This window comes from Drosophila biarmipes, chromosome X, assembly GCF_025231255.1.
Source record: "Drosophila biarmipes strain raj3 chromosome X, RU_DBia_V1.1, whole genome shotgun sequence".
Taxonomy (NCBI): Eukaryota; Metazoa; Arthropoda; class Insecta; order Diptera; family Drosophilidae; genus Drosophila; species Drosophila biarmipes.
Window position 1 is genome coordinate 5,016,496 of NC_066611.1, and position 13,669 is coordinate 5,030,164.

Below are 13,669 nucleotides of genomic sequence, written 5' to 3' on the forward strand. Positions count from 1 at the left end.
ACGACGACTTAGCTTTTGTAAATGCAAATTCTTTAAATAACAAAATAACAAGAATAACAATAAAAAATCAATAAAAAAAAACAATTGCTAATACACTCTCACACACACACACACAACTACACACTCGAACACGTTAAATGGCTTGCACAAAAACGCATAACTGAATATTAAACGAAACGAAATGAAAATTAAAATCAAGATAAACTCAATCACACAAGATTCATTCAGAGTTAGGTGTCAATGGGCATTCCACAAGCATTCCACTCTGTGCGATTGTCGGTTGCATAACTCTGTAAGCTACTGCATATGGTATCCAGACCGAACCAACTGGGGATCCCAATCTCATCAAGGGATCCGCCAGCGATCAGAGCCAGGAGCTCTGAGGGCGGGGCCCCAGCCAGGACAACGGCCATGCGGACTGTCTTAGCGTGCGGATCCTGCAAGGCCGTTGAACTGGATCGGACCGGACCCAACGGCAATTCAATCCAAACCAACCCAGCCGAATCGCATCGTATCGTGTTAAACCGATCCTAAAACCTGAATTCCGAGCCCCGTTGATAGTGTGTTTTTAGAGTGCCCATGCCGGAGGGTCCCGCCCACAATCAGGCCCACAATCTCTGTTCGTTTTCAAAGAACTACTTTGAAAATCGAAACTATGTAAAACCAAATCGATGGATATACCGTAGCAATAGCCTGAATCTTCTTAATGGTTTTGGTCCAATCTACGATGGAGATTATGTACTTTACTATGAACGTAGTAAAAAGCATACAACTTTGTATATTCTATAGACGAGTACCCCTCCAATGGTTCCCAAGCCATTCCCTAGTGCGGGACTTGACCCCCCCCCACTCAAATACCCAATTTTTTTTAACAACAACTCTTTCTACCTAATTATAAGAAGCTTTCACCTTACTACTCTAATTTTTGTGTTCCTTTAACTAGTTAATCCTTTTTCGAGATCGCTGTAATTTCGCTCTCAGCTCAAAATTTCAAAAGTCCTGCAAATAGTTCGTTCGACCACGCCAATGCCCTTCCAACGCCCTTTCGTCATTGTTAGAGCCATCAAACGAGTTACCAAACAAAATTAGAACCAATGAACATTTTGATCAGCCAGGCAGCGAACGAACTTTGCAGTGTATAGTATTTGGCACATATAAAATATGCTGCGGATTATCGCTAAAGAAAACGTGACAACGCATTCCAAACAGAAAAAAAAAGAAAAATCTATTTCATATATCGATAACGGTTCCCGACTTACTGATTTCGGGCTCCAAGATTTTGTTTTGATGCTACTTTTGCTGTCGCTGCTTAAACCAACGCCAAAGATCGCCTGCTCCTGCGCCAGCTGCTCGCAAGCAAAAGGATATCGACTGCTTAACCTGTTAACCGTTTACTGTTAACCGTTCAGCGTTTACCGTTTACTCTAACCTTAAAGTTTTTAGTTTTTAACATTTTTCTTTCATTTCTTGATCGTTTTATTTCTCTAAGGCTCTCTTTCTCTCTGTTTTGGTTTTTGCCCACCAAACTCCCTAATTTGATTTAGGCCAGCTGTAAAAAACCTTTGTGTTAACCAGTGTTTAAAAAACTTTCTGAATTTCCTATTGAAAAGTTTCAGGAGTTACACAACATCGTGACTTTTTCCACTTCGGATGAAGCGTTTTAAACACTGGAGTTAACTGTACTTGTACTGCTAGTCCGTAAATGTAACCAGTAACTGTACTTTGACTGTATCAGTTGTAAATGTAATTGTAATTTAATTGTACTTTCTTCGCTCCACAACGATTTGTAATTGCTCTTCGATTGATCGACTGCCCTGTTTTTATTTTGTACTTTCATTCCGCCTGTTTATGTTTTGTGTCAACTGTACCCCAGCGTAACTATTGTCTAAAGTGTACATATAAGTTTTGCGTTTGTTAATGTTACCTTAACCTGTAACCCCTATCCCAACTGTGTGCGTGTGCGTATCTGTTTGTAAATTGTTAACTGACGTTGGAGAAAATGGAGGAGCGGAGCGTGCCGACAACCTAATGCTTTCCATATTTCAGCTATGTCAAGTGTTTAAGTCCCGAGCTCCCGGAGCTTTAGTCGCCAGCTTAAAGAAACCCCATCCAATATCCCCCCGAATTACCATCCCCGACTCCCGCCCCGATTCTATGTATCAACTCAACTGATTTATCTTGATAAACTCAATCCCCTATCCGCTGCCAAATGTTTGTCACAGGTCTCGTACTTAGCGATATTATCGAGAAGTACTTCGTGTCGCCGACCCTGCTCCGAGTGGTGCGTGTGGCGAAGGTGGGCCGAGTCCTTCGACTGGTGAAGGGTGCCAAGGGCATCAGGACGCTGCTATTCGCGTTGGCCATGTCGCTGCCAGCCCTCTTCAACATCTGCCTGCTGCTGTTCCTGGTCATGTTCATCTTCGCCATCTTCGGCATGTCGTTCTTCATGCACGTAAAGGAGAAGAGCGGCATCAACGACGTGTATAACTTCAAGACCTTTGGCCAGAGCATGATCCTGCTCTTTCAGGTAAGAAGCCCAGCCACAATTCCGTTGACGGTTTATGTTGTCTATTGTTGTTGTCGTTGGGTGATGTTGCCACGACCCCGTGCTGAAATCGAAAGTTACTAGTCGCGAAAGAAAAAAAAGAAGAACCAATACCATACCTCTCTGCCCTGACCATCGATCGGCGACGCTCTATCGCTGGAGTTTGGACGTCGATGGATGGCCGGAAACGGAAATGGAAATGGTGCCGCCATTTTGGGTCGGCCATCGTTTTTTCAGTCTAGTGGCAACATCACAATGTTGATTGAAGCTGCGGTAGTTGTTGGTAAAAGCTAAATTAGTGCGATTTTTTGATTAACCTTCGATTTTATTTATCGATTTGTTTAAATCTCTGTCTATCTGTCTGCCTATCGGTTTACCATTTACTCTTTTTACGTTATCTGTACAAAGTAACTCAACGATCTAAACGATTCACTTAACTTTTATTTTGCACCACGGCATCACGTGAAGTCCAAAATTGATTTGGTCACGGAACGGTGCGGTGTCAAAACTGCTTTTCTATTTTGTTTTTGCGCTTGTTTTTCTTTCAATCAATTTGTATCTAAAGTATATGCTTCTCTGTATATGCATTATTTTAGTAAATTGTACAAAAAAAAAACTAATTCAGCTCTTTCAACAAACACCAAATGAAATGTTAAGTTTCCTCAAGACACCCCCTCCCCCCAAAAAACAACAACCCACCCCCAAAGTCTCGCCACCTACGTATATCTACATACTTGTATGTAAAGGCAAACTGAAAAATATATTCGATCTTACGATCCCGGGAACACGAACCCATCCCTCTCTCTTTATCTACCTACTTTTAAACTATCTTTCTATCGCAACTGCTTTAAACATCCTATTCTTTGTACTTTCCCCATCTGGAGTCTATCGACTTCTCGAGCTAATACAAATGCTTGCCACGCTTACCGCTTTGAATCCCCCAGTTCTGGGCACAGAGTCCCCAGCAAATATCGCCCTCCTAGCAACGCCCCTGATCGCCCTTTCGACCGGGCCAAGGGGACTTTTTATGGCTTACAAGCTTACCCCACTTTCGGGGCCGGATCAAAGCAAGGCAGCCGATTATCCGTAACGTAGCCGCATACCGAATACACACTCAATGTATAACTACTAACTATAGCCGTAACTGTACTAACCACCTACCGTATGCCATACATAACTAGTTTGCTTAGCCCAGCGATCCCGGTGCCGAACGTTTGACTAATGATGACTCTTCTTGTTATTGTATCTTCTGTCTTAAACTTCTCTCTCTCTCTCCCACCGCCCACATACGAACACACCGAAAAAAACACACCAATACCACCACGAACGAACGACCTGACATGCATCGATAAATATCGATCAATAAATATTGATGCATCGAACCATGCCCAACCGATCGTACAACTGCCAATCCAATCCTGTCAATTTGTAATCGATTGCGAATCGATAATGCTCCATTTGCAATCCCGTAATCCCAATCTCAAATCTTTGCTCCCAACTTGCACCATCCCAAATCGTTGATCCTGAACTGTGATCCCATATCATTGGTCTTCAATCAATTGACTTTTCCAAAACTACCAATTTTCAAAATCCAATTCCAAATCCATATCCTATTAAAACTGGCAGATGTCGACGTCAGCCGGTTGGGATGGTGTACTGGACGCCATTATCAATGAGGAAGCATGCGATCCACCCGACAACGACAAAGGCTATCCGGGCAATTGTGGTTCAGCGACCGTTGGAATAACGTTTCTCCTCTCATACCTAGTTATAAGCTTTTTGATAGTTATTAATATGTACATTGCTGTCATTCTCGAGAACTATAGTCAGGCCACCGAGGACGTGCAAGAGGGTCTGACCGACGACGACTACGACATGTACTATGAGATCTGGCAGCAGTTCGATCCGGAGGGCACACAGTACATACGCTACGACCAGCTGTCCGAGTTCCTGGACGTGCTGGAGCCCCCGCTGCAGATCCATAAGCCGAACAAGTACAAGATCATATCGATGGACATACCCATCTGTCGCGGCGACCTCATGTACTGCGTCGACATTCTTGACGCCCTCACGAAAGACTTCTTTGCGCGCAAGGGCAATCCGATAGAGGAGACGGGCGAGATCGGTGAGATAGCGGCCCGTCCGGATACGGAGGGCTACGAACCAGTCTCATCGACGCTGTGGCGCCAGCGAGAGGAGTACTGTGCCCGGCTGATTCAGCACGCCTGGCGAAAGCACAAGGCGCGCGGTGCGGGTGGCGGGTCCTTTGAACCGGATACGGATGGCGATGGCGATGGCGACTGCGATCCGGATGCCGTTGACCCAGCGCCCGATGAGCAGGCGGATGGAGGCGAGGCCCCCGCCGGTGGAGCATTAGATGGTAGTGTTAATGGTACTGGAAATGGAACTGGAACTGGAGAAGGAGCTGCCGATGCCGACGAGAGCAATGTAAATAGTCCGGGTGAGGATGCAGCGGCAGCAGCAGTAGCGGCGGCGGCGGCGGCCACGACGGCGGGAAGTCCCGGGGCGGGTAGCGCCGGACGACAGACCGCCGTTCTCGTGGAGAGCGACGGGTTCGTGACGAAGAACGGCCACAAGGTGGTCATCCACTCGCGATCGCCGAGCATCACGTCGCGCACGGCGGATGTCTGAGCCAGGCCTCGCCCCCCCCTCCAAGATGCACGCGAGTATTAGCATGAGTACGTGTTGGATGCTGCATGTTGCATCGGCAATGTGCAGCAACAGTGAGCTAACAACAACAGCAACCAGGCGAACAACAAGCATAATTTTCTGCTATATAATGAAAGTACACCATACAAACGAAACAACAATAAAAAGAACCAATCAACAACATCAAGAGAACAACAACTACAACAGTAAAAGTAACAGCAACCGATGATATAACGAAGAAAAACAACAACAACACCAGTGTAATGTCTCTTTGAGTTACATATTTGTATACCCGCATTATTCAGTTAACGAGTCAGCAACCAACAACAATCATACTTAAGCTAAACCGAAATGTCTCAATAATTTGTAAGCAGCTCGTAGTCCAATCCATTTAGGCGTTTTTCCAAACCACTATTTGCCTAAGCAGGTGGAAGAAGAAGGAGTTAAACACATCAGTACACACAAACACATTACAATCGAAAAGCATATACACACACTTACATTACCATAAACAATTATTAACCCCAAAAAACAACAAGCCGATAAGAAAGTTAAAGAACGATGAACAAGCTCTAAAAAATGTATTTGCCAGTAGTGGGTCAACAAACAACACGCTTGATTTAATTAACTACCTACCAAACCTAAAAAGCAAATAAAAACAAAAGAAAACGACGAGCATATAACGCTAAAGGTATGGTAAGCAAAAAAAAAAACAAATCCCCCAAAAGCAACATTCTCAAATAAACAAGATGAAACTTTTTAACTTATTCTAAAAGAGACGAGAAGAGAACACCAATTTGCATAGTTTGTATTGTACATTTATCCAGCTAAATAATGAAAAACTAAATCAGTAAATCAAAAGCGGACCCAAAACCAGTAACTAAAGCAACACCAATAAAAAATACCGCCCGAACTGCCATTGAAAGCAATACGAACCAAAAATGAAAAACCAAAAAGAGGGACAAACAAAAGCGAAAGCGAATGCTAAATGTCAAAGTATATTCACACAACATCCATACACCCATTCACACGTACACCCGCACACACAAAAGGAGGGGTAAAGGTCACCAAGAGAGTAATAGGCAGACAGAGTTAATTCACATTCACAAACAATCGTACTACCTATCGGACATTCCCCTTGCAGTTTCGATTTAGGCGATAACATCCCATTGGGCCAGCAAGAAAGTTCAAAGCAAACATTTCACCCATAGAGATCGGATATTTGAGGTTATGTCCTCAGTTTGAGGTTATGTCCTTATTATGAGGTTATGTCCTCATTTTGAGGTTATATCCCCGCTCACATTCTTAAACCCCCACACAGAAACACCGACACAAAGCGACAACAGTACCAAACAAATCCTTGGAGTTGGGGCGCATGGATCCAAACGAAGTGAGACAAAGTCAAGTGAAACCTTACCAAGAGATCTTAGCAATTCAAATTAGAATTCGATCAGTCTAACAATCGATCAACCAAACAATTAACGAAGTACGAAGAACGAAGTGAACACGGTAGAAGTGTATAGAAGAATTGAACAATACGAAGAATGTTAAGTGAAAGAGAACCAGTACCGAAACAAGTTCAAAGCAAGTGCTAAAAGAAGAAATCATAAAACGGAAATTAGCAGAAGAAGCGATTGTGCCTAGCACAATATATAACTAAAGCAAATAGTGAAACGAAAACGAGTGAACAATTTGAACAAGTTTTTGTTTTCAAAGTGCTATATTTTCACATACTTCTTTTTTATCTAAACCTACAAGTAGAATCGAGCAAAGATCGAGATTAACGCTAAATTACACAGTGAGCAAGAGAAGTTAATAAAAAACGAATATATATTACACGTAATTATAACAAAACTAATTTAACTAAAATACGATATTGATACTGAATTGAATTCAAACAAAGTTTTAGCCCAACCGCTTAAGAGCGAAAAATACTTTTCAGCGGCAACCGCCTTCGCATTCGCTTTCCTTTTCGTATCCGCCGCAGCCGCGTTATAACGATGGACAAGAAGATATGTGAAAACCGAGAATCGATCTTCGATAACCGATAACCAATCCAAAAGAAGAAGAAAAGAACCAAAACGATAAAGTATTTCGCTGAGTTGCGCCCAGTTTCGCCATGCTAAGCTTTGTTTGAATCAGCCTTACTTCATATCATTTCTTTGGTTTCTATGTCGTTTCATTTACTAGCAATGCCTTTTCCGACGCTGTTCAGTTATGTATTGACAAGCAAACGATTACCGATAACCGATTACGATAACGTTCAATGAAACTCCATCGAACGGCCCCCGCTACACCGAAAGTTGTGGAGCATTTCGACCCGAGTGTCGCAAGAAAACAAATAATATGTGAGGTTCCATTGCGCACACACACACAGTACAGTACACTCTCGCAAAATTCACCCACCCACCCACTCACTCAACAAACATATATATAGAAACTCAGACACATGTAAATGCTTTGCTTTTGCTTCGAAATTGCTGCAATCGTAGGAGGTGAATGAAAAACGAATACTTTGGGATCAATGCGCTTTTTGGTTTTGACAATAACAAAAATTAACAGTTCACCCCACTGACACTCACGTCCACGAGAAAAGCATATGTACACAGAGGCAGACATGGACATTGAAAGGACCTCTTTCATTGGCAATCCTCTTCTCGCTGACTTGCTCTCACTCTATCTCCGATCACGAATTGAAACTGTTATACGAAACATGCTTTCACACACTGCCTAACTTCTAACTATCTGTTAAATCAAATACAAATGCGGAACTTGTTCTAAGCACATCCAAATCTACTTACAGAAAGATAAACAGCATCGTACCAAGTTTACCAACACTGGGAGTTTACAAATCACCCTCGGTCAACCAATGCTTTTGATTTGCCAGTATTTTCGTTTAGTTTTCCAATATGTTGTTACTAGTAGCTCACCAATTTATGGACACAGTTGATTTATTGCAAATGGCCAGAGTGTTTACATTAACTTTTTGTGTTGAATAACTGTTGTATAACCGATTTATAACCGTTTTACCGGATGTATAACAGTAATATAAGGGTTGTACAGCTTTTAAAATAATTATAACACAATTACATGACGGTTGTAGGCAACAGTATATGAGTTCGACATGTATAACAGTTTGCTTTGAATGCAAAACTCAGCTTTCTTTACAGTAAAACACATGTATAATGCCCCAGTTACATTGGCCACTTCGCATCGATCGACTCTCTCAATTTGGTCGTACAACAAAGTTGGAAAAAAAAAAAAAGGAAATGTTAAAGCAAGCCACAATAGTTTTCCAATACTCGACCGTTCTGATTTCAAATTATCTTAGCCAACACAAAAAGTAACGCAAACAACAAAAATTGTAGAGTAATTGACATGTGTACATTATGGGGACCAGTTTAAGCGTTGCCTTAAAGTCCAAATTGAGTTTTTTTATTTGCGCACGCGTTTACAAGACCTTTTTCAATGATCAGACCCCGAAACTATGTTTAACCATGACCCCTAAGACCCCTTACCCTTTTAGACGCAACGCAACCCGACTCGAACAGACTCCGCTTTGGTTTGCCTTAAATTCATCGTATTACGTATTTGAATTTCCCCCACATTGATTTAACCGCTTGCCAATTGCCAATTTTGTAACGACTTAAATGTAGCTTCATTATTATACATTTTGTTGGCTGTTTGACAAATAATACGAGTACCCACTTTGATAAATAATAGAATACATGGAAATAACGCAAAAAACGATAAATCGCTTTGTCGAGAATAATAAACGAAACATGCTATAAACTAATAACAGAAAATTAAGTTTGAAAATTCCGTACAAAATGCATAAGTTAAACGAAAAAAGCATATAATATTGAGGAAATTAAAGGAATAATATATCTACTTATACTGAGTGCACTGTTATAAACGAGGGGCGGGGCGAGATTAAATAAACAACAAAAAAATCGAATCAAATGAAATTAAAAATTGAAACAAAAAACATATATTATAATGGTATATACTTCAAGATATTGTACTATCTATGTGTGAATAACATCATCTGCAAAACAACAGCCACACATGAAGCTTATGCGACAAGCAAAAAAAAAGAAGGGACAACATGCAAGAAGTCGAGGATGACATACTCTATAATATACGTGTAAATTTACAATAATACAAGCTGAGGAAAGGATAAGAATTTTAGCAAGCGGTAAACTCAAGCGACACCGAAACGCAAATCGAAATCGAAAAGTTAAAAAATATGCATGAGGACAAGAAGACGAAAAGGACGACGACGACGATGTCGTGGAAGGGTGGTAATGATATTGATAAGGAAATCTATTTCATATTTTTAGCATACGTGTAAACATATTTTTTGTGCCGAGGTTACGTTCGAAGCAACACGCGCATCATTGCCATTAGACAAAATAAAATTAATTATATATACAATATGCCTAAAGATAATACGGGAAATCCAAAAAAAAAAAACTACAACTAATAATTATAAAACAACCAAAAGCAAAACAAAACCAACAACTGCATATTTTGTGCTGCTGAAGAAAGTCACAACGCAACAAAAAACATGATAACAATAAAACGTATATAAATTTCTAACAATTTTAGAGCAATAAAACCACACACCCACGAACCATGACACGAACACACACCCTCACCACAGAAGGTTGCCGAATTTTTGCACATCCACTGTTGCAAAATGGCCGTGCAAAAGAGAGCGAGATAGGGCGGAAAAGCACTCCACACTGCTTCGCCCACGGCCGCACAGTGGCGTCGCAAAGTTTGCAACCGAAAACAGCCCGCAACATTCTCAAATTACAAAAACGATAAAATCATTTTTTAGATACACTTCAAAAATCAAAGCGTGAAAATTTCTATATTAGTTAATAATAAAATCCTTTTTTGTTAACTCACTATATTGAAATGGAAAACAAAGATGGACAAAAACTTTAGCTTTATACTCGTACATTTGTAATATATTACATAAGCCTAGATAATTACATAAAAAAAAGGAAAATAGAAAATATATTATAAATTACAATTATACAAAAGCAAAACCGAAAATTTTACAAATAAAAAAATTCAAAAAGAAAAAAAAAACAAACAAAACCAAATCAAACGAAGCATAGCAAAGGAAATTCATAAATAGCAAACAAAAATCGAAAAAAAGGAGAAAACCAAAAACGAACTGTATAAAAAAAATGAAAAACAAGAACATTTAAATGTAAAACAGCCAGTTATTATGCATAGCTATTAAATTTCAAATACAGAGCAGGAGCAGGAGGCGATACCAAGAAATAAGAACAATTATTGCAATTAGATATTCTACATAAAAAATTCGAAATCTTTAGTAAAGCATAGGGTGCATATACAACCACACGAACACATTAACACAAAGGCCCACATAAGCATTCCCGTGTTTTCAAATATGAGTAAAGTGTTGTTTTCAACGACCCAATCAGGTCGTTATATCCTAAATTTGAGTGTTATCAGTTGCCAGCCCTCTCACCCATCCAACCACCCACCCAGCCACCCACTCACACACCCACAGACAGACAGACACCCAGACAGACCCCGGAAAAACGAAGCCAAGCAGCAGAGATTAAGATAAGAAACCAGGCCTAACTATACGAAACCAAAGTCAAACCAATCCAAACCGAAACCGAAACACAAGAACTCACAATTACGAAAGTTGCCATCCAGCGAAATATTTGCAATTTATATTGAGAGCAAGAGTTAATAGCCGTTTATATAAAGCCCGTTGAACACGAAAACAAAACGAAAAAAAAGCAAAAACCAAAAACAGACTGAAGAAAATGAGAATTATTTAACAAGAAAAATTTATATATATAATGATAGCCAATAGAGACGACAGAGTGCATCCAAGCTATATGAACAGAGTCACAAAATGCCAAGCTGCTTTTACATGCATCCAGAGCTGAGCCCCATCCACTCACTCACACACACACCACACACACGGAGACAGGATATCCTGCCACGCCCACAAGCAACCACCCACCCACAGACACAGATACTAAGACACACACAGACACACACAATGGAGATGCAGTAGCTCATGAAAAGATTGAGACGTGAGGGATATATATGTATTTATATTTATACACCAGCAAGCTAGCGAAAATGGCTACATGATACTAATGGAGCATAATTTAAATATACATATTAAAGGAAGTCTTAACTAAAGCAACAGCAAAAACTGACAAAAACAAATTAGCAAGATTACAAAAAACCAAAAAAAAAAAAAGAAGACGTTTGCGAAGAGACACAGGCACCGTTAGCATATTTTTTTTATACAAATACAATTTAAGCAAACGAATACGAAAATCAACAAATTGAAGTAATTTATTAGTGAGAAACCGAAGCAACTGATGATGTCTTTGTAAAGACTTTATATATGCCTGCCATATGCCTACATCTGCCTAGCTGTCTGACTCTAACACAAAAACACGAACACAACACTTTCTCTTTTTTCTATTCTCTCTCTCTCTCGCTTGTGCAGACACGAACAGAAAGACAGACCTCTTGAGTAAAAATGCATTCATCATTCGGAACGTGGACCCAGCTGCCCTCGGTGAGAAGCGCGGAGAGAGGCGCACTGGAGCGAAGACTGGTTCTAAACGATGCAGCAGCGGCTGCATGAGCCAGACCGAAAATTGTTCAGGCTTCTTCTTCTTGTCTTTTTATGGGTTTCTTAGCGTACCCCCTCTCATTTTTTAGCCTCTTGGGGGGTTCTCCGACCCCCCGTCTCCCGATCCAGAGCCGTTGTCGAGCAACTCTATTTGATAGCAACTTCCCCGGCTACAAATTCCAAGTGGTTCAGATGGCTGTAGGACAACCAGACAACACATGCACCCCTTACAGACACACAGATTCAGATTCTACCCCAAAAAAGATGATAAAGATATATACATATGAATATGTATAGATTATATATGTGCGATCAAGTAAAAGCAGCTAAAAAAAATACCGAAAAACGAAATAAAAAATGCTAAAAATTATGACACCCGCCACTTTTCTACTAAAAAGAAATCGACTGTATATATATATACAAATATATATATATGAACATATATATATATAATAATATGAGTATATTTATGTAGCAGTATAACAGTATGTGTAGTATAACACTTTGTCCATTTGCTTGACAAACAGACTCACCACACTCACAGAACGACACACATACAGACAGGCACACGATATGCATTTTGTTTTCTAGTTTTTTAAAGGGACATTAACTTGTACTAGCGATACTCTTAACAAATAAATCTTGCAAAACAATACGGATAGGGACATCGCTGTCATACATTGTAATGTTTTCGCCGGCACAACCTTCGATTTTCGATTGAAGCCAGCCTCTTGTTATCAATTTTTTCGATAGAATACGTGTATTTACCAACAACCACAGATAATCCATTAAGTTTGCCCAAAAACACACATATTAATATATAAATATACCTGCATATATATTTTTTTTATAGCAACGTATGGGAAATCTATATGGGACAAATGAAACACAACAGTTTTTGTATGTATTCATTTTTATTAAAAAACCAAAACGGGAAAATGGGAAATACAAACCGGAAACCAAGAAACCAAGACAAAGAAACACTCGTAAAACACACTGACAGACAAGAATTGTTTTTATAAAGATATATTATCGATTAATAAATTTAAAGTAAAATAAAAACAAAAAACGAAAAGAACAAACGCCTGAATTAGTTTATTACGCAAAGGAAAAGAATTATAATTAGTTAATTCAAAATAAAATAAAACATAAAAAAAAACAACCATACCCAAAAAAAAGAAAGGAAACCAAAACTGCACAATAACATCTAAATGTAAAAATATGAACAAAAACATAAACAAAGCAAATGCAAAGGAAAAAGCCCAAAGAAAACGAGATGAAAAGTAAACGATTTTTATTTTCATTATATATAAATAATTAACGCTTTTTTAGTTCTCGAACAAGTTGCATAATTTATGTATAATTTATAAAGGAAAGAACGACAAAAACAATTTATAATAAAACAAACCAAAATAAATCAAATTAATAAATGGGAAACCTAAAAATATTGTAATGTAATAAATTAAAACAAAAAAGAAAACAATACAAAAACAAAAGGATATATATATATAAATTAAAAGCGAAATTTTTTCACACTTTAGCTTAATAAATTGTAAAAAAATACAAAAAAAAACAAACAAACAAAACTGAAATAAAATGAGATTTAATTGAATTTGTTATGCAAATGAAAATCCATTGTTTTATTGGATGGGGAACACTATGGAAAACACAGACCAGACTATTGCATTGGTGGATCTTTTTTAAAGGAGAATCCCCCTATTTTAGTAAAACAGCTAAAGGTGAGTTGTATTATAATTTCTTTTATTTATTGATTTAGTTATGTGTATATATCTGTATATATA

At 39.1% G+C, this 13,669-nt stretch overlaps 1 protein-coding gene across 50 annotated transcripts in view; it reads left to right on the forward strand.

Moving 5' to 3' along the window:
- Positions 1-13,026, forward strand: part of LOC108032991 (sodium channel protein para) — a 72,647-nt gene extending 59,621 nt beyond the window's left edge. For all 50 annotated transcript variants that reach the window (XM_050887125.1, XM_017107072.3, XM_017107115.3 and 47 more), the window contains 2 exons: positions 2,223-2,527; positions 4,172-13,026. In XM_050887125.1, coding sequence (XP_050743082.1) covers positions 2,223-2,527; positions 4,172-5,197 — 1,331 coding nt within the window. In that variant the 3' untranslated portion in view covers positions 5,198-13,026. The remainder of the gene's footprint in view (positions 1-2,222; positions 2,528-4,171) is intronic.
- Positions 13,027-13,669: the final 643 nt, after the last annotated feature.